Source organism: Pleurodeles waltl, chromosome 1_1 (assembly GCF_031143425.1).
Source record: "Pleurodeles waltl isolate 20211129_DDA chromosome 1_1, aPleWal1.hap1.20221129, whole genome shotgun sequence".
NCBI classification, from domain to species: domain Eukaryota; kingdom Metazoa; phylum Chordata; class Amphibia; order Caudata; family Salamandridae; genus Pleurodeles; species Pleurodeles waltl.
In genome coordinates this window covers 1,276,091-1,298,896 of record NC_090436.1, presented here as the reverse complement: position 1 = coordinate 1,298,896, position 22,806 = coordinate 1,276,091, and the positions used below count along the sequence as shown (strand labels likewise).

Genomic DNA, 22,806 nt, shown 5'->3' with positions numbered 1-22,806 from the left:
ACAGTTGTAAAGAGAAGAGGGAAGAATAAAGGGTTGACAATATGTGTGTCTGGAATGGCCAGTGTGAAGCTCCAGGAGTGAATATGGACTTGGTTTGTGTGGCCATCACTTAAAGTACAAGTTACAAATTACGTGAGTTTAGGACACTAGAAGGATTTATCGACAGATTGTGCTTTCTCTGGTTTACACAGTGGATTTACTTGGATGAAGTGGGGTTTGGTTGGCAGTAGAACCCCCGGAGTTAGCACCCGAAGGAGCGGAAATCTCTGATAATCCAGTGGGTGTATTACAGCCATTACTGCAATTCCCTGATTTTCTCTTTCCACAGTTTATCTTCAGAGTCCATGACATCTAAAAACACCCTCTCTCCTTTCTGGTGAGTGTCTCTCCCCGTGCCCCCTTACCCTCCCCCATGCATGCCTTACTCTCCCACGCCTGCCTATCCGCCTCACTCTTTACTACTGTGGATGACAGACCCTCTTTCTCTGAAACTAGGAACCCCTGGGGGCTTATTTACAAGCTCTGAACGCCGCAGAAGAGTCACTTTCTGTGACGTTCCGTTGGCACAAAATGCAGGCTCATATCCCCTAGGATACGCAGAGCCACTTTGCGTGGCTTTCCATGGCCTCAGAGATATGGAGTAAGGCAACGTAGTGCTGCGTTGCCTTCCTCTGCATCAGGGGCGTTCAATGGCGTTGCAGGCGTTTTCTTGCATCCCCAGATTTACAAGAGCTTGTCAACCTGGGAATGCGCCAAAACCTTACGCCTCCCCAGGGGAGGCGCAGCGAGGAGGAATACCTTTAGTTCTCCTCGCTGCATTCTGCAGCGCACATGGAACGAGGAAAAAGTCTCCGTGGATTGCTGTTCTGCAGAAAGGTGCCCCTTTCTGCGCAGAAGCAGTCCTGCCTGCGACGCACGCATCCTTGCGCCGCTGTGCAAGAGTGTCTGCGTCGGCGCTAGGGAGCACATTGTGTGCCAGGGGAGACGACAGGATGGCGTCCTATCTTGTAGATACGGTGTATTTCTGTCCTTTCCCGGGTGCACACGGGGGCACAGCAAGGCACCTCCTGCCCCGCCCTGTGCCACGGGGCTTGTAAATGACCCTCCAATCCCTCCTGGCTTAGCCCAGCCTGGCCCTGTGGAGTCACTCATCCCACCCGTCATGTGCAAGAGCTCACACTGAAGGTCACAAGTAGCGCCTATTCATTCAGCCTCATAAAGGAGCTAGAGTGAATGCATGGAACGGTTCCCTGAGAGCACACGACTAATCCAGGAGCTAACAACGGACAACCACTGAGCCAACCACTAACCAGCATGCTGCCCATATGCACTTCAACCTCTCATCGGGGGAGTTAAGCGCTATATTACTGCAGTTATCCTACAGTTTTGGACATGTGAACACTTACGGTAGTCGTCAATCTCGACCGATGGGATGGCATGTCCGGAAATCAGGCCCTCCTTGTGCATCTCCTGGACTTCCACCCCCTGCTCCACGTGCTTCATGAAACAGTCAAAGCTGCAAGACAGGAAGAGACAGGAAATCAGTGCCTCCTCCCAGCGGAGCAGCGCCAAGAGGCTCAGGTGTAGGCGCTATGCCACTGCTGTCAGTCAGTACCCCCTCCCAGCGGAGCAGCGCCAAGGGGCTCAGGTGTAGGCGCTATGCCACGGGGCTCAGGTGTAGGCGCTATGCCACTGCTGTCAGTCAGTGACACCACTAAGGCTCTAGGGTTCTAGCCACGTCACACCATCCCGCAGTGGGAACAGTACAGCTCTGGGCTCAGGCATGCACCACCATCCCCCAGTGAGACCAGTACAGTACTGGGCTTAGGCATGCACCACCATCCCCCAGTGAGACCAGTACAGTACTGGGCTCGGCCTTGTCCCTCTCCCTCCTCCCGCCTCAGTGGCACCAGTACAGCGCTAGGGTCAGCCGTGGCCCCTCCACCCCAAGGAGACTACTGGGCTTCCACTGTGCCCTTCTAGCCCCCAGGGGGACCAGTACAGCTCTGGGCTCAGCCTTGCCTTGCCCCCCAACCCCCCACTGGGACCAGTACTTGCACTGCATCATGTTCCAGCTATGTGGCTTAAAGAATAGGTACTGGGCAGTTCTGAGGAGCTTTCTATCAGTGGCACAGGGTCTGCCCAGTAACGGACCGCACAACAAATATGTACCGCTGACAACCTAGTGCCACCCTCAGAGACCAATGTGTGCCGCTCTCAGGGTGTGAGACCAGTGTGTGCCGCTCTCAGGGTGTGAGACCAATGTGTGCCACCCTCAGGGTGTGACCAGTGTGTGCCGCTCTCAGGGTGTGAGAACATTGTGTACCGCCCTTAGGGTGTGAGAACATTGTGCCGCCCTCAGGGCGTGACAACATTGTGTACCGCCCTTAGGGTGTGAGAACATGGTATGCCGCCCTCAGGGTGTGACAACATTGTGTGCCACACTCAGGGTGTGAGAACATTGTGTGCCACACTCACGGTGTGAGAACATTGTGTGCCGCCCTTAGGGTGTGAGAACATTGTGTGCCGCCCTTAGGGTGTGAGAACATGGTGTGCCACACTCAGGGTGTGCGAACATAGTGTGCTACCCTCAGAGTGTGAGAACATTGTGTGCCACACTCAGGGTGTGAGACCAATGTGTGCCACTCTACGAAGGTAGCCTCTTTCTAGCCTTGTTACCCCCACTTTTGGCCTGTTTGTGAGTATATGTCAGGGTGTTTTCACTGTCTCACTGGTATCCTGCTAGCCAGGGCCCAATGCTCTTAGTAAAAACCCTATGTTGTCAGTATGTTTGATATGTGTCACTAGGATCCTCCTAGCCAGGACCCCATTGCTCATAAGTTTGTGACCTATATATGTTCCCTGTGTGGTGCCTAACTGTATCACTAAGGCTCTGCTAACCAGAACCTCAGTGTTTATGCTCTCTCTGCTTTTAGAATAGTCACTGCAGGCTAGTGACTAAATTTACCAATTCTCATTGGCACACTGGAACACCCTTATAATTCCCTTGTATATGGTACCTAGGTACCCAGGGTATTGGGGTTCCAGGAGATCCCTATGGGCTGCAGCATTTCTTTTGCCACCCATAGGGAGCTCTGACAATTCTTACACAGGACTGCCACTGCAGCCTGAGTGAAATAACGTCCACGTTATTTCACAGCCATTTTTCACTGCACATAAGTAACTCATTAGTCACCTATATGTCTAACCCTCAGTTGGTGAAGGTTAGGTGCCAAGTTACTTAGTGTGTGGGCACCCTGGCCTGGGTTTTTGAACTTTTGAAAGTACAGAGAAAAAAACTTTTTCAAACTTTTGGAAAACTTTTAAAAGTTTTCAGAACTTTTCAGAAACTTAGTAGAAAGTTTTAAAGCAGAAACGTAAACTGTTTTGGTTAAATGTACATATACTGAACTATTTGGTATAAGATTTTCTTATGAAAAGCACCAAATGACAAAGTGGTAAAGCAGTTACAAGTACTTATCCCACCGCTGCACCACCAATGTAGGAGGCTGGCCTGGCTTATAGTGGCTACCTTGTGGTACTTACACCTTTGCCAGGTCCAGTTATCCCTTATTAGTAGAATAAAGGTGTTTCTAGCAGCTTAGGCTGTTAGAGGTAGCTATGGCAAAGCAGCTTAGGCTGAACTAGGAGACATGCATACTCCTACTATACCACTAATATCATTTAGCACTATATCATAAGAAACACAATACTCGGGGTTACTGAAAATAAAGGTACTTTATTTTAGTGACAATATGTCAAAAGTTTCTCAGAGGATATACTCCCTTAGGAGGTAAGTCATATATACAAAATATACACACAAACCAAAATCAGGTAAGTAAAACACTTAGAAAAGTAGTGCAAACACTGTAGAACACAATGGAATGTAATAGGAGACAATAGGCCTAGGGGCAACACAAGTTGTATAGTAGGCGCTTAGGCTGCTCTGCTATAGCTACCTTCTATCAGCCTACGCTGCTAGAACACTACTAATCTACTAATAAGGGATAACTGGACCTGGCACAATGTGTAAGTACCACAAGGTCCCCACTATAAGCCAGGCCAGCCTCCTACACACCACAAACAAGGACCTTAGACAAGTGTCCTCCCCTCTTACACACCGCCATCAAGGACATTACTCACCACAAACAAAGACATTAGACAAGCGTCCTCCGCTATTGAACACCACACTTCCCTGTTACACACCACAAACAAGGACATTAGACAAGCATGCACATACATGTATATATCGCTCTCTCTCCTCCCTCTCTCCCTCGATCCCCACACATTACCTCGCAGGGCGGTAGGTGAAGTGGGTGCAGTAGGAGTGAAAGCTGCACAGGAACTGGCAGTATCCGTCGTCCGGGGCCCGAGTGGTCTCCACATCATTCCCGTAGTATTCAACGTCCTCAATGAACACGTGAACGTTAATTTCTATAGACACAAAAGTTCAAGACAGGTGAGTCAGGGTCTCACAGCAGGAAACACAAACTGATCACCAGAAGCAAGAACAAACCTCATTGTCACAAACAGCATCAGTGAAGTGGCATGCATGAGTGTAGGGTCCATGCACGTGTGTGGGTCCATGCATATGTGTGGAGTCCATGCACATGTGTGAAGTCCATGCGAGTGTGTAGGGTCCATACATGAGTGTAGGGTCCATGCATGTGTGTGGGTCCATGCACATGTGTGAAGTCCATGCGAGTGTGTAGGGTCCATGCATGAGTGTGGGGTCCAGGCACGTGTGTCAGGTACATGCATGAGTGTGGAGTTAATGCATTTCTATGGAATCCATGCATGTGTGTGGAGTTCATGCACAAGTGTGAAGGCCATGCATGTGTGTGGAATCCATGCACGTGTGTGGAGTCCATGCATGCATGTGGAGAACATGCATGTATGTGGGGTCCATGCATCCTATGAGTGTGTCCATGCACGTGAGTGGGGTCCATGCATCCATTGATTGTGGAGTTCATGCATGTGTGCAGAGTCCATGCATGTGTGTGGGGACCATACATCCTATGAGTGTGGAGTCCATGCATGTGTGCAGAGTCCATGCATGTGTATGGGGTCCATGTGTGTGGAGTCCAATCACTTGTGCAGAGTCCATGCATGTATATCCAGTCCTTGCATGTGTGTGGAGTCCATGTACATGTGTGAAGTCCATGCATGTGTACCAAGTCCAATCATGTAAGGTCCATGCATGTGTGTGGGGTCCATGTAAATGTGTGAAGTCCATGCATGTGTACCAAGTCCATGCATGTATGTAAGGCCCATGCATGTGTGTGAGGTCCATGCATGTGTGTGGAGTCCATGCAGGTGTGCAGAGTCCATGCATGTGCACAAGTTCATACATGTGTGTGGGGTTCATGCATATGTTTGGAGTCCATGCATGTGTGGGGTCCATACACATGTGTGGAGTCCATGCATGTGTGAGGAGTCCATGCATGTGTGAGGAGTCCATGCACATGTGCAGAGTCAATGCATGTGTATCGAGTTCATGCATGTGTTTGGGGTCTATGCACACGTGTGGAGTCTATGCATGTGTGTGGGGTGCATACACATGTGTGGAGTCCATGCATGTGTGTGGAGTCCATGCACATGTGCAGAGACCATGCTGGTGTGTGGGATCCATGCACATGTTGGGTCCATGCATGTGTATAGAGTCCATGTGTGTGTGTATTGGGTCCATGCATGTGTATTGAGTCCATGAATGTGTGTGGCGTCAATGAATGTGTGTGGAGTCCATGCATGTGTGTGGGGTCCAAGCACATGTTTTGAATACTAGCATGTGTGCCGAGTGCATGCATATGTGTGGGGCCATGGATGTGTGTGGGGTCCATGCATGTGTGTGGGGGTCCATGCACATTTGTGGAGTCCATGCATGTACATAAATAGGTGGGGGGGGGTCCATGCTTGTGTGTGGAGTTCATGCATGTGTTTGGACTTCATTCATATGTGTGAATCCCATGCATGTGTGTAGAAGACATGCTCGTGAGTGGTGTCCATGCACATGTGTGAAGTCCATGCATTGGTGTGGGGTCCATGCATGTGTGTGGGGTCCATGCATGTGTGTGGGGGCCCGTGCATGTTTGTAGAGTCCATGCATGTGTGTCAAGTCCATAAATATGTGAGGAGTCCATGCATGTGTGTGGAGTTCATGCATGTGTCTGGACTCCATGCATGTGTGTGAACCTCATTCATGTATTTAGAGGCCATGCTCGTGAGTGGAGTCCATACACATGTGTGGAGTCCATGCATGTGTGTAGAGTCCATGCAAGTGTGGTGTGTGGAGTCCATGCACATGTGTGGAGTGCATGCATGTCTTGGGGTCAATGCATGGTTGGAGCCCATGCATGTGTGTGGAGTCATGTATCTGTGTGGAGTCCGTGAATGTGTGTGGAGTAAAAGGAGAGACCAGATACAGCCATGTGCAGCCACATGTCGTTATGGATGTGTTTGGAGTCCATGTGTGCGTATGGAGTCCATCGATGTCTGTGCAACCCATCCATATGTATGGAGTTCATGCATGTGTGTTGAAGCCACAATAGTACAGCAGGTACAGCCCAGGTGCATGTGCATGCCAGAATGCATGTTTGCTTGTGTGGAGTCAAAGCATGTGTGTGCAGGCCACAAGAATAGACCAGAATAAGCCAGGTGCATGCTCATGAAACAATGCACGTGTGTGAAGTTCATGCATGTGTGTGCAGGCCACAAGGAGAGACCAGATGGAGGAACATGCAGCCATTTATGGGCGAATAGGCCACAAGTATACAATAGATACAGCCCAGAGCATGTAATTGCAGCCATGTGTGTTTGTGGATGTCACAGGGATAGACCAGATGCAGAAGCCATGGTTCATTCATGGGGGGACCACAAAGGTGGATGGATACAGCCCAAGTGCAGGTGAAAGCATGTGTGTGGAGTCCGTGCATTTTTGTGGAGGCCATGCACGTGTGTGGAGTCCATGAATGTGTGGGGAGGCAATGCATATTTGTGGAGTTCATGTATTTGTGTGTGTGAAGGCCATTCATGTTTGATGGAGGCCATGCATGTGTGTGCAGGCCACAAGGAGGGACCAGATACAGTGATGTATATGTGCATGCCAACATGCATGTTTGTGTGGAGTCCATGCTTGTGTGTGAGGGCCATGCATGTGTGCGGAGTTCATGCATTTGTGTGGAGCAGATGGATGTGTGTGAAGGCTATACATGTGTGTGGAGTCCATACATTTGTGTGAAACCCATGCATGTGTGTGGAGGCTATGCATGTGTGTGGAGGCCATGCATGTGTGTGGGGTCCGTGCATGGGTGTGGAGTCCATGCATGTGTGTGAAGCCCATGCATGCGTGTTGAGGCTATGCATGTGTGTGGAGTCCTTGTATGCGTGGGAAGCCCATGCATGTGTGTGGAGTCTGTGCATGTGTGTGGAGTCGATATGTGGAGTCCATGCACATGTGTGGAATCTGTGCACGTGTGTGGAGTCCAGGCATACGTGTGGAGGCCACAAGGATAGGGCAGATACAGCCAGGTGCAGGTGCATGCCAGCACGCATGTGTGTGAAGCTCACGCATGTGTGTGGAGTCCATGCATGTGTGTGGAGGCCATGCAAGTGTGTAGAGGCCATGCACATATGTGGAAGCTGTGCACGTGTGTGGAGTCCATGAATGTGTGTGGAGGCCATGCACATGTGTGGAGTCAATGCATGTGTGTGGAGTCCAGGCATACGTGTGCAGGCCACAGGGATACACCAGATACAACCAGGAGCATGCACAGGCTACTTTTCCAAGATAAGGAAGACAAACTGACGACAGACCAGGTGCCAGACCCTAGAGAGGGCAGGACCTGAGCCATAAGCACCAGGGAGACTAAACATCAGAGTGAAGGAAGGAAGGAGAGGAGTCAGACAGAGGGAATCCTCTTCCTCACAGACTGAGGCGCCATTATGATGTATATGTGCATGCCAACATGCATGTTTGTGTGGAGTCCATGCTTGTGTGTGGGGGCCATGCATGTGTGTGGAGTTCATGCATTTGTGTGGAGCAGATGGATGTGTGTGGAGGCTATGCATGTGTGTGGAGTCCTTGCATGCGTGGGAAGCCCATGCATGTGTGTGGAGTCTGTGCATGTGTGTGGAGTCGATATGTGGAGTCCATGCACATGTGTGGAGTCTGTGCACGTGTGTGGAGTCCAGGCATACGTGTGGAGGCCACAAGGATAGGGCAGATACAGCCAGGTGCAGGTGCATGCCAGCACGCATGTGTGTGAAGCCCACGCATGTGTGTGGAGTCCATGCATGTGTGTGGAGGCCATGCAAGTGTGTAGAGGCCATGCACATGTGTGGAGGCCGTGCATGTGTGTGGAGTCCATGAATTTGTGTGGAGGCCATGCACATGTGTGGAGTCAATCCATGTGTGTGGAGTCCAGGCATACGTGTGCAGGCCACAGGGATACACCAGATACAACCAGGAGCATGCACAGGCAGTGTTAGTCAAGGCTACTTTTCCAAGATAAGGAAGACAAACTGAAGACAGACCAGGTGCCAGACCCTAGAGAGGGCAGGACCTGAGCCATAAGCACCAGGGAGACTAAACATCAGAGTGAAGGAAGGAAGGACAGGAGTCAGACAGAGGGAGTCTTCTTCCTCACAGACTGAGGCGCCATTATGAACCTGGCGGTGTGGCCCGCCATGCCGGTGGTGGCAGGTAAAACCGCCACATAATGAACCCCATGAGGGCCGCCATCGCCAGCCCTCACTCGCCGCCAGGCTGCCTCTGTCAGGCAGCCTGACGGCGGTTGGAAAGATTATCTGACATTATGCTGCCCCTCGGATAATGTTTCCTCAGCCACCAGCCTTTCCCTGGCGGGTTTCCCCATCAGGGAAAGGCTGGTGGAAGGGGTGCACCAGGGCACCTCTGGGGGCCTCTGCACGGCCCATGCACTTGGCATGGCAGTGCAGGGGCCCCGGTGCAGTGCCCCATCGCGCAGGTCACTGCCCGATTTTCGGCAGTGGGTGGAGCCGCCGTCAATGTCGTGGCCATACCTTCCTGTGGGCCGGCGGTCGGAAACAATGTTTCCACCCGCCGGCCCACAGGAATGTTCTTTATGCGGCCGGCGGGGATCCGGGGACGCTGGTGGTCAGTGTTTTGACCGCCAGCATGAATACTGCAGTTTTTACCGCTGTGTTCATTATGAGGGCCTGAGTCTGGACAAGGGCTCAGCACGAGATACTCCACTAGGTGCCTGCGTCTGAGCTCTGGGACACAGAAGGAGGTTGTTGGACATCTTGGGGAACCTGGCAGGATCTCCCTGATATATGTCTTTTAATTCATCATCTGATTCTCATGAGCAGTTTTCCTTGCATCATTTCAAGCTGATGTGCTAGATCGCAGGCCAGCTGATCAAAGGCAACCTTTAAGTGGGTAACAGGAGAGGAGAGCAATAAAACAAAGGAATGTGAATCAGAAAACTGAAATCAGGTGTCATGTAGTGGAATGTAAGATGGATTTATAGCGCCTTGCTTGTCAGCCGTGAGGGTATCCAGGCGCTCAGATGGAAAGGCACATGTAGCTGGGGCACAGATGCTGCATGCCTTGAAGTCTAGCACCCAACAGAAATGAGAGATGATTGAACACAGCTCTTTGGCCCATATTTATACTTGGTTTGCGCTGAATTAGCGTCATTTATTTTACGAGAATTCAGCGCAAACCTAACTCCATATTTATACTTTGACACTAGACACATTTAGCTCCAAAATTATGGGGTTTACATCGATTTCTGGAGGGGAACACCTACCTTGCATCAATGAGATGCAAGGTAGGCGTTCCCGTCCAGAAAAGGACGATATGGCCTTTGCACCATATTTATCCCCCGTGCTAAAATCCAGCACGGGAGATGGGGGCCTTAAAAAATGGCGCTAAGCTTGCTTAGCGCCATTATTTAACACGTGGTCTGGGCAGGCGTAAGGGGACCTGTAGGCAGATTTCCATGGTCGGAGCCTACAGGTGCCCTTCCCTGTCCCCAGGGACACCCCCACCAACGTCTACCCACACCAGGAGGTCACCTAAGGATGGGGGACCCATCCACGGTAGGTCTGGGTGAGTAGGTTTTTTTTGGGCCAGACACCGCTCGGCCCTGACTTGGAGCCCCCTGCATGGCACAGGCCCCATTGGCCATTGCCCAGGGGAAAGGGCCACTGGGGTGGTGGGCATGGCACTTGTCTTTACTAAGACAGGAGCCATGTCCATGGGGCTTGTGCGCCAGAAAATGGCGCTACACTGCTTGGAGGCAATATTTTTGCCTCTAAACAGTGTAGCTCCATAATTTGGCGCACAAGCCCCAGTTCCCCCTATGCCTCCCCCACCCTGTTAGCCTTCACAAGGGTGCTAAAATCAGAGATGGAGTGAACATTGTAGTATATGCTTCCCAGTGAAACGTGGGGCACAACTCCAGGCCCTGCATTCTAACTGAAGCATAGAAGGTGTCAAACAACTGCAACCATGACTGCACTTCTGACTCAGCAACAGACAGTGCATTCCGCCTCCTGACACATTACAACACATGCCCTGAAGAGGGCAGCAAAGGATCGAGACTTGAACTGAAACGTTGAGACCAGGATGCTTCGAACAGTGCATGAGCGGTGACTCAGGGAAAGGATAACACAAGGGAAGACTTTACATTCAGACTTCAAGGATCAGCACAAGATCACACTGTGTGCATGAGGGAGACAGTGCATGAGCGGTGACTCAGGGAAAGGATAACACAAGGGAAGACTTTACATTCAGACTTCAAGGATCAGCACAAGATCACACCGTGTGCATGAGGGAGACAGTGCATGAGAGGTGACTCGGGTAAAGGATAACACAATGGAAGACTTTACATTCAGACTTCAAGGATCAGCACAAGATCACACAGTGTGCATGAGGGAGACAGTGCATGAGCGGTGACTCAGGGAAAGGATAACACAAGGGAAGACTTTACATTCAGACTTCAAGGATCAGCACAAGATCACACTGTGTGCATGAGGGAGACAGTGCATTCCGCGTCCTAGCACATGACAACACATTCCCTGAAGAAGGCAGCAAAGGATCGAGACTTCAACTGAAACGTTGAGACCAGGATGCTTCTAACTGGTCTTGTTTAAATAATTCCAGTATTATATTAGATTCATTCAGCTTACATCTCTGGAACTTTCAGGGTGTTGTTTCATTACTGCCTAACTTACCCCACTTTTTATGGCACATTTTTAGAGTGCCCTGGACTAAAGGGCAATTCCATGTTATCAATAACTAAATTCCTATGTCTGCATTTATTTCAAATCTTAAAGATTTGCAAACCATGTGGTCTTGTATCTCCTGCAAGACCATGTTACATAGACATGACTTTACAGAGAAAAAAACAGAATGTAATGTTTGTCCATGAGAAGCTGCTGTTTTAGAAGGAGCCTTGTTTATGGAAAGAGTTTTCGGTGGTTCCTCCAGATATGCCAGATGCAGACCATAAAGAGCCTTAAAACTGGTGTGTGTGTCTCAAGCACCCTCTCACCTGCTGAGCTGATGGTGGCCCAAGCCAGGACTGCTGGAAGGAGGAGAAGAGACTTCATGCTGCCAGCCTGTGAACCAAGGCACAGGGGGGTTAGAGCTCAGTGAGGTATGAGAAAAGGAAAACACAGTGGAGGCTTTAAATACAGACTTCAAGGACCAGCACAAGATCACACCGTGTGCATGAGGGAGACAGTGCATGAGAGGTGACTCAGGAAAAGGATAACACAATAGAAGACTTTACATTCAGACTTCAAGAATAAGCACAAGATCACACCGTGTGCATGAGGGAGACAGTGCATGAGAGGTGACTCGGAGAAAGAATAACACAAGGGAAGAGTTTACATTGAGACTTCTAGAATCAGCACAAGATCACACCTTGTGCATGAGGGAAATAGTGCATGAGAAGTGACTCAGAGAAAGAATAACACAATGGAAGACTTTACATTCAGACTTCAATGACCAGTACAAGATCACACAGTGTGCATGACGGAGACAGTGCATGAGAGGTGACTCAGGTAAAGGATAGCACAATGGAAGACTTTACATTTAGACTTCAAGGATCAGCAGAGATCACACTGTGTGCATGAGGGAGACAGTGCATGAGAGGTGACTCAGGAAAAGGATAACACAATAGAAGACTTTACATTCAGACTTCAAGAATAAGCACAAGATCACACCGTGTGCATGAGGGAGACAGTGCATGAGAGGTGACTCGGAGAAAGAATAACACAAGGGAAGAGTTTACATTGAGACTTCTAGAATCAGCATAAGATCACACCTTGTGCATGAGGGAAATAGTGCATGAGAAGTGACTCAGAGAAAGAATAACACAATGGAAGACTTTACATTCAGACTTCAAGGACCAGTACAAGATCACACAGTGTGCATGACGGAGACAGTGCATGAGAGGTGACTCAGGTAAAGGATAGCACAATGGAAGACTTTACATTTAGACTTCAAGGATCAGCAGAGATCACACTGTGTGCATGAGGGAGACAGTGCATGAGAGGTGACTCGGGTAAAGGATAACACAATGGAAGACTTTACATTCAGACTTCAAGGATCAGCACAGATCGCACTGTGTGCATGAGGGAGACAGTGCATGAGAGGTGACTCGTGGAAAGGATAACACAAGAGAAGACTTTACATTCAGGCTTCAAGGGACACCACAAGGTCACACAGTGTGCATGAGGGAGACAGTGCATGAGAGGTGACTCAGGAAAAGGATGACACAAGGGAAGACTTTACATTCAGACTTCAAGGATCAGCACAAGATCACACAGTGTGCATGAGGCAGACAGTGCATGAGAGGTGACTCGGGTAAAGGATCACACAATGGAAGACTTTACATTCAGACTTCAAGGATCAGCACAAGATCACACCGTGTGCATGAGGGAGACAGTGCATGAGAGGTGACTCAGGTGAAGGGTCACACAATGGAAGACTTTGCATTCAGACTTCAAGGATCAGCACAGGATCACACCGTGTGCATGAGGGAGACAGTGCATGAGAGGTGACTCAGGTAAAGGATAGCACAATGGAAGACTTTACATTTAGACTTCAAGGATCAGCACAGATCACACTGTGTGCATGAGGGAGACAGTGCATGAGAGGTGACTCAGGGAAAGGATCACACAATGGAAGACTTTACATTCAGTCTTCAAGAATCAGCACAAGATCACACAGTGTGCATGAGGGAGACAGTGCATGAGAGGTGACTCGTGGAAAGGATAACACAAGAGAAGACTTTACATTCAGGCTTCAAGGGACACCACAAGGTCACACAGTGTGCATGAGGGAGACAGCGCATGAGAGGTGATTCGGGTAAAGGATAACACAATGGAAGACTTTACATTCAGACTTCAAGGATCAGCACAAGATCACACAGAGTGCATGAGGGAGACAGTGCATGAGAGGTGACTCGTGGAAAGGATAACACAAGAGAAGACTTTACATTCAGGCTTCAAGAGACACCACAAGGTCACACAGTGTGCATGAGGGAGACAGTGCATGAGAGGTGACTCGGGTAAAGGATAACACAATGGAAGACTTTACATTCAGACTTCAAGAATCAGCACAAGATCACACTGTGTGCATGAGGGAGACAGTGCATGAGAGGTGACTCGGGTAAAGGATCACACAATGGAAGACTTTACATTCAGACTTCAAGGATCAGCACAAGATCACACCGTGTGCATGAGGGAGACAGTGCATGAGAGGTGACTCAGGTGAAGGGTCACACAATGGAAGACTTTACATTCAGACTTCAAGGATCAGCACAGGATCACACCGTGTGCATGAGGGAGACAGTGCATGAGAGGTGACTCAGGTAAAGGATAGCACAATGGAAGACTTTACATTTAGACTTCAAGGATCAGCACAGATCACACTGTGTGCATGAGGGAGACAGTGCATGAGAGGTGACTCAGGGAAAGGATAGCACAATGGAAGACTTTACATTTAGACTTCAAGGATCAGCACAGATCACACTGTGTGCATGAGGGAGACAGTGCATGAGAGGTGACTCAGGGAAAGGATCACACAATGGAAGACTTTACATTCAGTCTTCAAGAATCAGCACAAGATCACACAGTGTGCATGAGGGAGACAGTGCATGAGAGGTGACTCGTGGAAAGGATAACACAAGAGAAGACTTTACATTCAGGCTTCAAGGGACACCACAAGGTCACACAGTGTGCATGAGGGAGACAGTGCATGAGAGGTGATTCGGGTAAAGGATAACACAATGGAAGACTTTACATTCAGACTTCAAGGATCAGCACAAGATCACACAGAGTGCATGAGGGAGACAGTGCATGAGAGGTGACTCAGGGAAAGGATAACACAAGAGAAGACTTTACATTCAGGCTTCAAGGGACACCACAAGGTCACACAGTGTGCATGAGGGAGACAGTGCATGAGAGGTGACTCGGGTAAAGGATAACACAAGAGAAGACTTTACATTCAGGCTTTAAGGGACACCACAAGGTCACACAGTGTGCATGAGGGAGACAGTGCATGAGAGGTGACTCAGGAAAAGGATGACACAAGGGACGACTTTACATTCAGACTTCAAGGAGCTGCACAAGGTCACACAGTGTGCATGAGGGAGACAGTGCATGAGAGGTGACTCAGGTGAAGGGTCACACAATGGAAGACTTTACATTCAGACTTCAAGGATCAGCACAGGATCACACCGTGTGCATGAGGGAGACAGTGCATGAGAGGTGACTCAGGTAAAGGATAGCACAATGGAAGACTTTACATTTAGACTTCAAGGATCAGCACAAGATCACACCGTGTGCATGAGGGCGACAGTGCATGAGAGGTGACTCAGAGAAAGAATAACACAATGGAAGACTTTACATTCAGACTTCAAGGATCAGCACAAGATCACACAGTGTGCATGAGGGAGACAGTGCATGAGAGGTGACTCAGGGAAAGGATAACACAATGGAAGACTTTACATTCAGACTTCAAGAATCAGCACAAGATCACACCGTGTGAGTGAGGGAGACAGTGCATGAGAGGTGACTCAGGTGAAGGGTCACACAATGGAAGACTTTACATTTAGACTTCAAGGATCAGCACAAGATCACACAGTGCGCATGAGGGAGACAGTGCATGAGAGTTGACTCGGGTAAAGGATAACACAATGGAATCAGCACAAGATCACACCGTGTGCATGAGAGGTGACTCAGGTGAAGAGTCACACAATGGAAGACTTTACATTTAGACTTCAAGGATCAGCACAAGATCACACAGTGCGCATGAGGGAGACAGTGCACGAGAGGTGACTCGGAGAAAGGATCACACTGTGGAAGACTTTACATTCAGACTTCAAGGAACACCACAAGATCACACCGTGTGAGTGAGGGAGACAGTGCATGAGAGGTGACTCAGGTGAAGGGTCACACAATGAAAGACTTTACAATTAGACTTCAAGGATCAGCACAGATCACACTGTGTGCATGAGGGAGACAGTGCATGAGAGGTGACTCGGGTAAAGGATCACACAATGGAAGACTTTACATTTAGACTTCAAGGATCAGCACAAGATCACACAGTGCGCATGAGGCAGACAGTGCATGAGAGGTGACTCGGAGAAAGGATCACACTGTGGAAGACTTTACATTCAGGCTTCAAGGGACACCACAAGGTCACAGTGTGCATGAGGGAGACAGTGCATGAGAGGTGACTCAGGTAAAGGATAACACAATGGAAGACTTTACATTCAGACTTCAAGGATCAGCACAAGATCACACAGTGCGCATGAGGGAGACAGTGCATGAGAGGTGACTCGTGGAAAGGATAACACAAGAGAAGACTTTACATTCAGGCTTCAAGGGACACCACAAGGTCACAGTGTGCATGAGGCAGACAGTGTATGAGAGGTGACTCGGGTAAAGGATCACACAATGGAAGACTTTACATTCAGACTTCAAGGATCAGCACAAGATCACACAGTGTGCATGAGGCAGACAGTGCATGAGAGGTGACTCAGGTGAAGGGTCACACAATGGAAGACTTTACATTCAGACTTCAAGGATCAGCACAAGATCACACAGTGTGCATGAGGCAGACAGTGAATGAGAGGTGACTCGGGTAAAGGATCACACAATGGAAGACTTTACATTTAGACTTCAAGGATCAGCACAAGATCACACAGTGCACATGAGAGGTGATTGAGCTCTGACCAGGCCCTGCTCATACTCCTGCGGAGGCTTGGCCTCAGCTCACACAGTGTGTGTGGGGCAGACAGTGCATGAGAGGTGACTGAGCTCTATGTCTACACACATGTGCAGGTGTGTGCAGTGTGTTTCTTGTGCACACACATGTGCAGGTGTGTGCAGTGTGTTTCTTACACACATATGCAGGTGTGTGCAATGTGTTTCTTGTGCACACACATGTGCAGGTGTGTGCAGTGTGTTTCTTCTGCACACACATGTGCAGTGCCTGTGGAAAAACTGCAAACAGAGAATCTTAGGTACATGTCGTCTTAGCATAGGGGAATTATTTTTTTTAAACCTTTTTATTAGTCAACATAATACAATTACTGCTGGGACTAGACAACTGGGAGTGTGTGATTCGGTGTCTCTCAGGCAGAAGTAACGTATTTCAATAGATTGGACAACGTTGTAAAGACGGAGCATCTCTGTCGGTAACCATAGCAGTGACGGGTCCCGGAAGTGACGCCCCATATCTTCTCCCACTGTTGGGGTGTCCCCCACCTTGGGGAACCACTCCCTCCTCCCCCTGGCACCGGTCCACAGCTCAGGGGGATCTTGAATATGTCCTGTTTAGAAACAATACTTTCAGTAAAAGTCCCTCGCGCCAGTGATGTGCTCGGGTGCACTTGAATGAGGCTCAGGGAACCCTGAAAACTTTCAAGTCTTCATGACACCTTTTCCTGAGAGTTATGTCCGGGTTTGATGGCTCAGCTCACCCCAACACACCCCTTCGCCCCAGAAGTGGTGCCCCATACGCCCCTCTTGGCGCTACCTGTGCCCCCCACCCCCGACCTCTCAGGGGGTCTGAAGTAACTCGACTCTTACAGACCATCCTCGCTTCTCACAAGCAGGCCCTGCCCTTGAAACATCCATTCAATCATTCATCCCTAGGCGCTTCAGTGACTTGCCTTCCTGGCAGATGGGCGGTGGTCATGGCCCAGAGGGACAGCCGGACATGTTCAGACATGAGCCCTGGTGTTACATGCTTTCTCACACCAGCAGAGGAGGGCTCCCTCACTCTGCTAGTCCCCAGCTGGAGGGGGTCACCTGGGCCTTCTGCCGTGGTCTGTAGGGGCCAGGGCCGCTGTCTAGCGCATACAAGACAGGGACCTATGAGCCATGGCCGCCCTCTAGCATCTAGAAGACAGGGACTCGTGAGCCTGTCTAGTGCCTAGAAGACGGGGACACGTGAGCCATGGCCGCTGTCTAGCGCCTAGCAGACAGAAACCTGTGAGCCATGGCCGCTGTCTAGCGCCTAGAAGACAGGGACCTGTGAGCCATGGCCGCTGTCTAGCGCCTAGAAGACAGGGGCAAGTGTACCATGGCCGCTGTCTAGCTCCTAGAAGACAGGGACACATGAGCCATGGCCACCCTCTAGCATCTAGAAGACAGAGATTCGTGTGCCACAGCGGCTGTCTAGTGCCTATAAGACTGGGACACGTGAGCCATGGCCGCTGTCTAGCGCCTAGAAGACAGGGACACGTGAGCCATGGCTGCTGTCTAGCGCCTAGAAGACAGGGACACGTGGGACACAGGAGCTGTCTAGTGCCTAGAAGACGGGGACAAGTGAGCCACAGCAGCTGTCTAGTGCCTAGAAGACGGGGACACGTGAGCCATGGCAGCTGTCTAGCGCCTAGAAGACAGGGACCTGTGAGCCATGGCCGCCGTCTAGCGCCTAGAAGACAGAGACTCGTGACCCACAGCAGCTGTCTAGTGCCTAGAAGACAGGGACCCATGAGCTATGGCCGCTGTCTAGCTCCAAGAAGACAGGGACACGTGGGCCACAGCAGCTGTCTAGTGACTAGAAGACAGGGACTCGTGAGCCACAGCAGCTGTCTAGTGCCTAGAAGACAGGGACTCGTGAGCCACAGCAGCTGTCTAGTCCCTAGAAGACAGGGTCATGTGAGCCAGGGCCGCTGTCTAGCGCCTAGAAGACAGGGACCTGTGAGCCATTGCTGCTGTCTAACACCTAGAAGACAGGGACACGTGAGTCATGACCGCTGTCTAGCGCCTAGAAGACAGGGACACGTGAGCCACAGCAGCTGTCTAGTGCCTAGAAGACAGGCACACGTGTACCATGGCCGCTGTCTAGCACCTAGAAGACAGGGACCTGTGAGCCATGGCCGCTCCATGGCCGCTGCCTGGCGCCTGGAAGACAGGGACCTGTGAGCCATGGCCGCTGTCTAGAAGACAGGGACCTGTGAGCCATGGCTGCTGTCGAGCGCCTAGAAGACAGGGACCCATGAGCTATGGCCGCTGTCTAGCACCTAGAAGACAGGGACACGTGAGCCACAGCAGAAGCCCCGTCTTCTAGCAGCTTCAGTGCCTAGAAGACGGGGACACGTGTACCATGGCCGCTGCCTAGCTCCTAGAAGACAGGGACATGTGAGCCATGGCTGCTTTTTAGCCCCTAGAAGAGAGGGACACGTGAGCCATGGCCGCTGTCTAGCGCCTAGAAGACAGAGACCCGTGAGCAACAGCCACTGTTTAGCGCCTACATACAGGGAACCATGAGCCATGGCCTCTGTCTGGCACCTAGGAGATAGGGAGCCGTGAGCCATGGCCGCTGTCTAGCACCTAGAAGGAAGGGGCCTGTGAGATAAGGCCTCCCTCTACCGCCTAGAAGACAGGGACCCGTGAGTCATGGCTGCTAGAAAACAAGGGACCCGGGAGCCGTGGCTGCTGTCTTGCACCTAGAAGACAGAGACCTGTGGGCCATGGCCGCTGTTTAGCACCTAGAAAACAGGGACCCGTGAGGCATGGGCACTGTCTAGCTCCTAGAAGAGAGGGACCGTGAGCAATGGCTGCGGTCTAGCAGCTAGAAGACAGACACCCGTGATCATTGCAGCTGTGTAGCACCTAGAAGATAGAAATCCCTTAGCCACAGCTGCTGTCTAGCAACTAGAAAACAGGCACCCGTCAGCCATGGCCGCTGTCTAACACCTAGAAGACAGAAACCCGTGATCATGGCCGCTGTGTAGCACCTAGAAGACAGGAATCCCTTAGCCACAGCTGCTGTTTAGCACATAGAAGACAGAGACCCGTCAGCCACGGCCGCTGTCTAACACCTAGAAGACAGGGACCCGTGAGCCATAGCCACTGTATAGCACCTAGAAGACAGGGATCCGTTAGCCACAGCTGCTGTCTAGCACCCAAAAGACAGGTACCTGTGAGCCATGGCCTCTTTCTAGCACCTACAAGACGTGACCCGTGAACCGTGGCATCTGCCTAGCGCCTAGAAAACAGAGGCCTGTGAATAATGGCCTCTGATTAGCACTTAGAAGACAGAGACCTGTGAGCCGTGGCCGATTTCTAGCAGTTAGAAGACAGGGCCCCTTGAGGCATGGCCACTGTTTAGCGCCTAGAAGACGAGGACCCGTGAGCCATGGCCACTGTCTAGCGCCTAGAAGACAGGGGCCTGTGAGTCAAGGCCACCCTCTAGCACTTAGAAGACAGGGACCCGTGAGCCATGGCCACTGTCTAGTACGTAGAAGAGAGGGACTCATGAGTCATGGCCGCCTTCTAGCATCTAAAAGACAGGGACCATCGAGCCATGTCTGCTGCCTAGAGCCTAGAAGACAGGGACCCACGAGTCAAGGTCGCCTGCTAGCACCTAGAAGACAGGGTCCGGTGAGCCATGACCTCTGTCTAGCGCCTAGAAGACAAAGACCCGTGAGCCACGGCAACTGTCTATCACCTAGAAAACAGGGACCCGTGAACCATGGCCACTGTCTAGCGCCTACAAGACAAGGGCTTATGAGTCCTGGCTGTCCTCTAGCACTTAGAAGAGAGGGACCTGTGAACCATGTCCGCTCTCTAGCGCCTAGAAGACAGGAACCCATGAGCCATGGCCGCTAGAAGACCCGTCAGTCATGGTCATCTAGTACCCAGAAGACAGGGACCCGTGAACCATGGCCATTGTCTAGCGCCTACAAGACAAGGGCTTATGAGTTCTGGCTGTGCTCTAGCACTTAGAAGACAGGGACCCGTGAACCATGGCCACTGTCTAGCGCCTACAAGACAAGGGCTTATGAGTCCTGGCTGTCCTCTAGCGCCTAGAAGACAGGGGATCGTGATTCAAGGCTGTCCTCTAGCACCTAGAAGACAGGAACCCATGAGCCATGGCCGCTAGAAGACCCGTCAGTCATGGTCATCTAGTAGCCAGAAGACAGGGACCCGTGAGTCATGACCGCTAGAAGACAGGGACCGTAAGCTATGGGCGCTGTCTAACGCCTAGAAGACCTGGACCCATAAACCATGGCCTCTAGCACCGAGAAGACATGGACCCGTGAGCCATGGCTCCTTCTAGCACCTAGAAGACAGGTACCCGTGAGCCACGGCCGCCATCTAGCACCTAGAAGACAAGGACCAGTGAGTCATGGACGTGCTCTAGCACCTAGAAGACACTCTGCTCTGCCCGCTGGCACCAGCAGTATGGGATTCGCCACATCACACTGTGCACTTCTGAGAGGTGGGTGCAGGGGACAAACCCTCCGTGCTATCCAAGGAAGGGCCCTGCCCCTGAGAGAGAGGCCAGTGCTCACTCAGGGGACTGAGGGACACCCTCTGAAGGAGCGCCTTGTGGGCTCGGGTGTCAGAGTGCCACGTGCACACCAGCGCCTGAACCACACACCCGGGGCGAGGAGATAGCGCCTAGAAGCCTGGCCTCACGGTCAGCACATTACTCTCTTACCTCGGCGGGAGCGTCATAACGTTCGTTCATTGAGGTACTTGGAGGCGCTATAGCGAGTGTGGCGAGGCGTGACAGTGACGCGTGAAAGAGTGTGTCTGGCTCTAGACAGGACAGATGTGGGATGTCACTGCCTGGCCCTAGGCAGGACAGATGTGGGATGTCACTGCCTGGCCCTAGGCTGGACAGATGTGGGGTGCCAGTGTCGGGCCCTAGGCAGGACAGATGTGGGGTGCCACTGCCTGGCCCTAGGCAGGACAGATGTGGGGTGCCACTTTCTAGCTCTAGGCAGGACAGATGTGGGGGCACTGTCTGGCTGTAGAGAGGATAGATGTGGGGGCACTGTATGGTTCTATACAGGACAGATGTGGTGTGTCACTGCCTGGCTCTGGGAAGCACAGATGTGGGGTGCCACTGTTTGGCTCTAGGCAGGACAGATGTGGGGTGCCACTTTCTAGCTCTAGGCAGGACAGATGTGGGGGCACTGTCTGGCTGTAGAGAGGATAGATGTGGGGGCACTGTATGGTTCTATACAGGACAGATGTGGTGTGTCACTGTCTGACTCTACGCAGGACAGATGTGGGGTGCCACTGTTTGGCTCTAGGCAGGACAGATGTGGGTTATCACTGTCTGGCCCTAGGCAGGACAGATGTAGGGTGCCACTGTCTGGCAAGGACAGATGTGGGGGCACTGTATGGTTCTATACAGGACAGATGTGGTGTGTCACTGCCTGGCTCTGGGAAGCACAGATGTAGGGTGCCACTGTCTGGCAAGCACAGGTGTGGGGGGCACCCTGCTTATCTCAGAAGCTCCGAGGATGCAAGGACACCCTCCCCAGTATTCATGAAGTGTTGAGTGAGGGGTAGACCTGGTGGTCGGTGTCTCCTGTAGTCCAGACCCTCACAGCCCGGACAGGCCACCCCTCAGATGTTGTTATACACAAGGGCGAAGTGTCGGGGTTCAAATCCTTAAGAGAGGATCCCAGGAGCTGAAACAGTTTCTTACAGAAATCCACGGTCAAAGAAACCGAACGAGATAACAAGACCGCAGTCACGGCGCTTGAGCACCGGTGTGACCCTCTGCACCGTGGGTGGGTTCAGACCTTCATCCTTACCTGTCCTTGGCACCGCTCTGCTGCTCTGTCCTGCCGGCTGCAATGGTCTGGACAGCAGAGATGGGAGGCTTTATTCAGGACTGGAGAGGGGGAGGAGGGACAGGAGGACCAGGGGAGGGAGTGAATGAGGGAGGAGTGAGAGAGGAGGACAGTGACAGGGAGGAGCCAGAGGGCAGAGACAGGGAGGAGCCTGAGGGCAGAGACAGGGAGGAGCCTGAGGACAGGAGCCTGAGGGCACAGACAGGGAGGAGCCTGAGGGCACAGACAGGGAGGAGTCTGAGGCCAGGAGCCTGAGGGCAGAAACAGAGGAGCCAGAGGGCAGAGACAGGGAGGAGCCTGAGGGCAGGAGCCTGAGGGCACAGACAGGGAGGAGCCTGAGGCCAGGAGCCTGAGGGCACGGACAGGGAGGAGCCTGAGGCCAGGAGCCTGAGGGCAGAAACAGAGGAGCCAGAGGGCAGAGACAGGGAGGGGTCTGAGGACAGACAGGGAGGGGCCTGAGGGCAGATACAGGGAGGAGTGGAAGAGGAAGCCAGATACAGGGAGGAGCCTGAGTCCAGGAGCCCGAGGGCAGATACAGGGAGGAGCCTGAGGCCAGGAGCCTGAGGGCAGATACAGGGAGGGGCCTGAGGGCAGATACAGGGAGGGGCCTGAGGCCAGGAGCCTGGGGGCAGATGCAGGGAGGAGCCTGAGGCCAGGAGCCTGAGGGCAGAGACAGGGAGGAGCCTGAGGCCAG

At 51.6% G+C, this 22,806-nt stretch overlaps 1 protein-coding gene across 1 annotated transcript in view; it reads right to left on the bottom strand.

The window, feature by feature from the left end:
- The window catches only part of LOC138247136 (coagulation factor XI-like), a 106,110-nt gene extending 83,973 nt beyond the window's left edge, over positions 1 to 22,137 (bottom strand). The window contains exons 1-4 of the mRNA XM_069201908.1: positions 22,074 to 22,137; positions 11,541 to 11,607; positions 4,293 to 4,434; positions 1,407 to 1,516 (exon numbers count right to left, since the gene is read on the bottom strand). Of these exons, the coding sequence (XP_069058009.1) occupies positions 1,407 to 1,516; positions 4,293 to 4,434; positions 11,541 to 11,598 (310 nt within the window). The 5' untranslated portion in view covers positions 11,599 to 11,607; positions 22,074 to 22,137. The remainder of the gene's footprint in view (positions 1 to 1,406; positions 1,517 to 4,292; positions 4,435 to 11,540; positions 11,608 to 22,073) is intronic.
- Between the last annotated feature and the right edge of the window lie 669 nt (positions 22,138 to 22,806).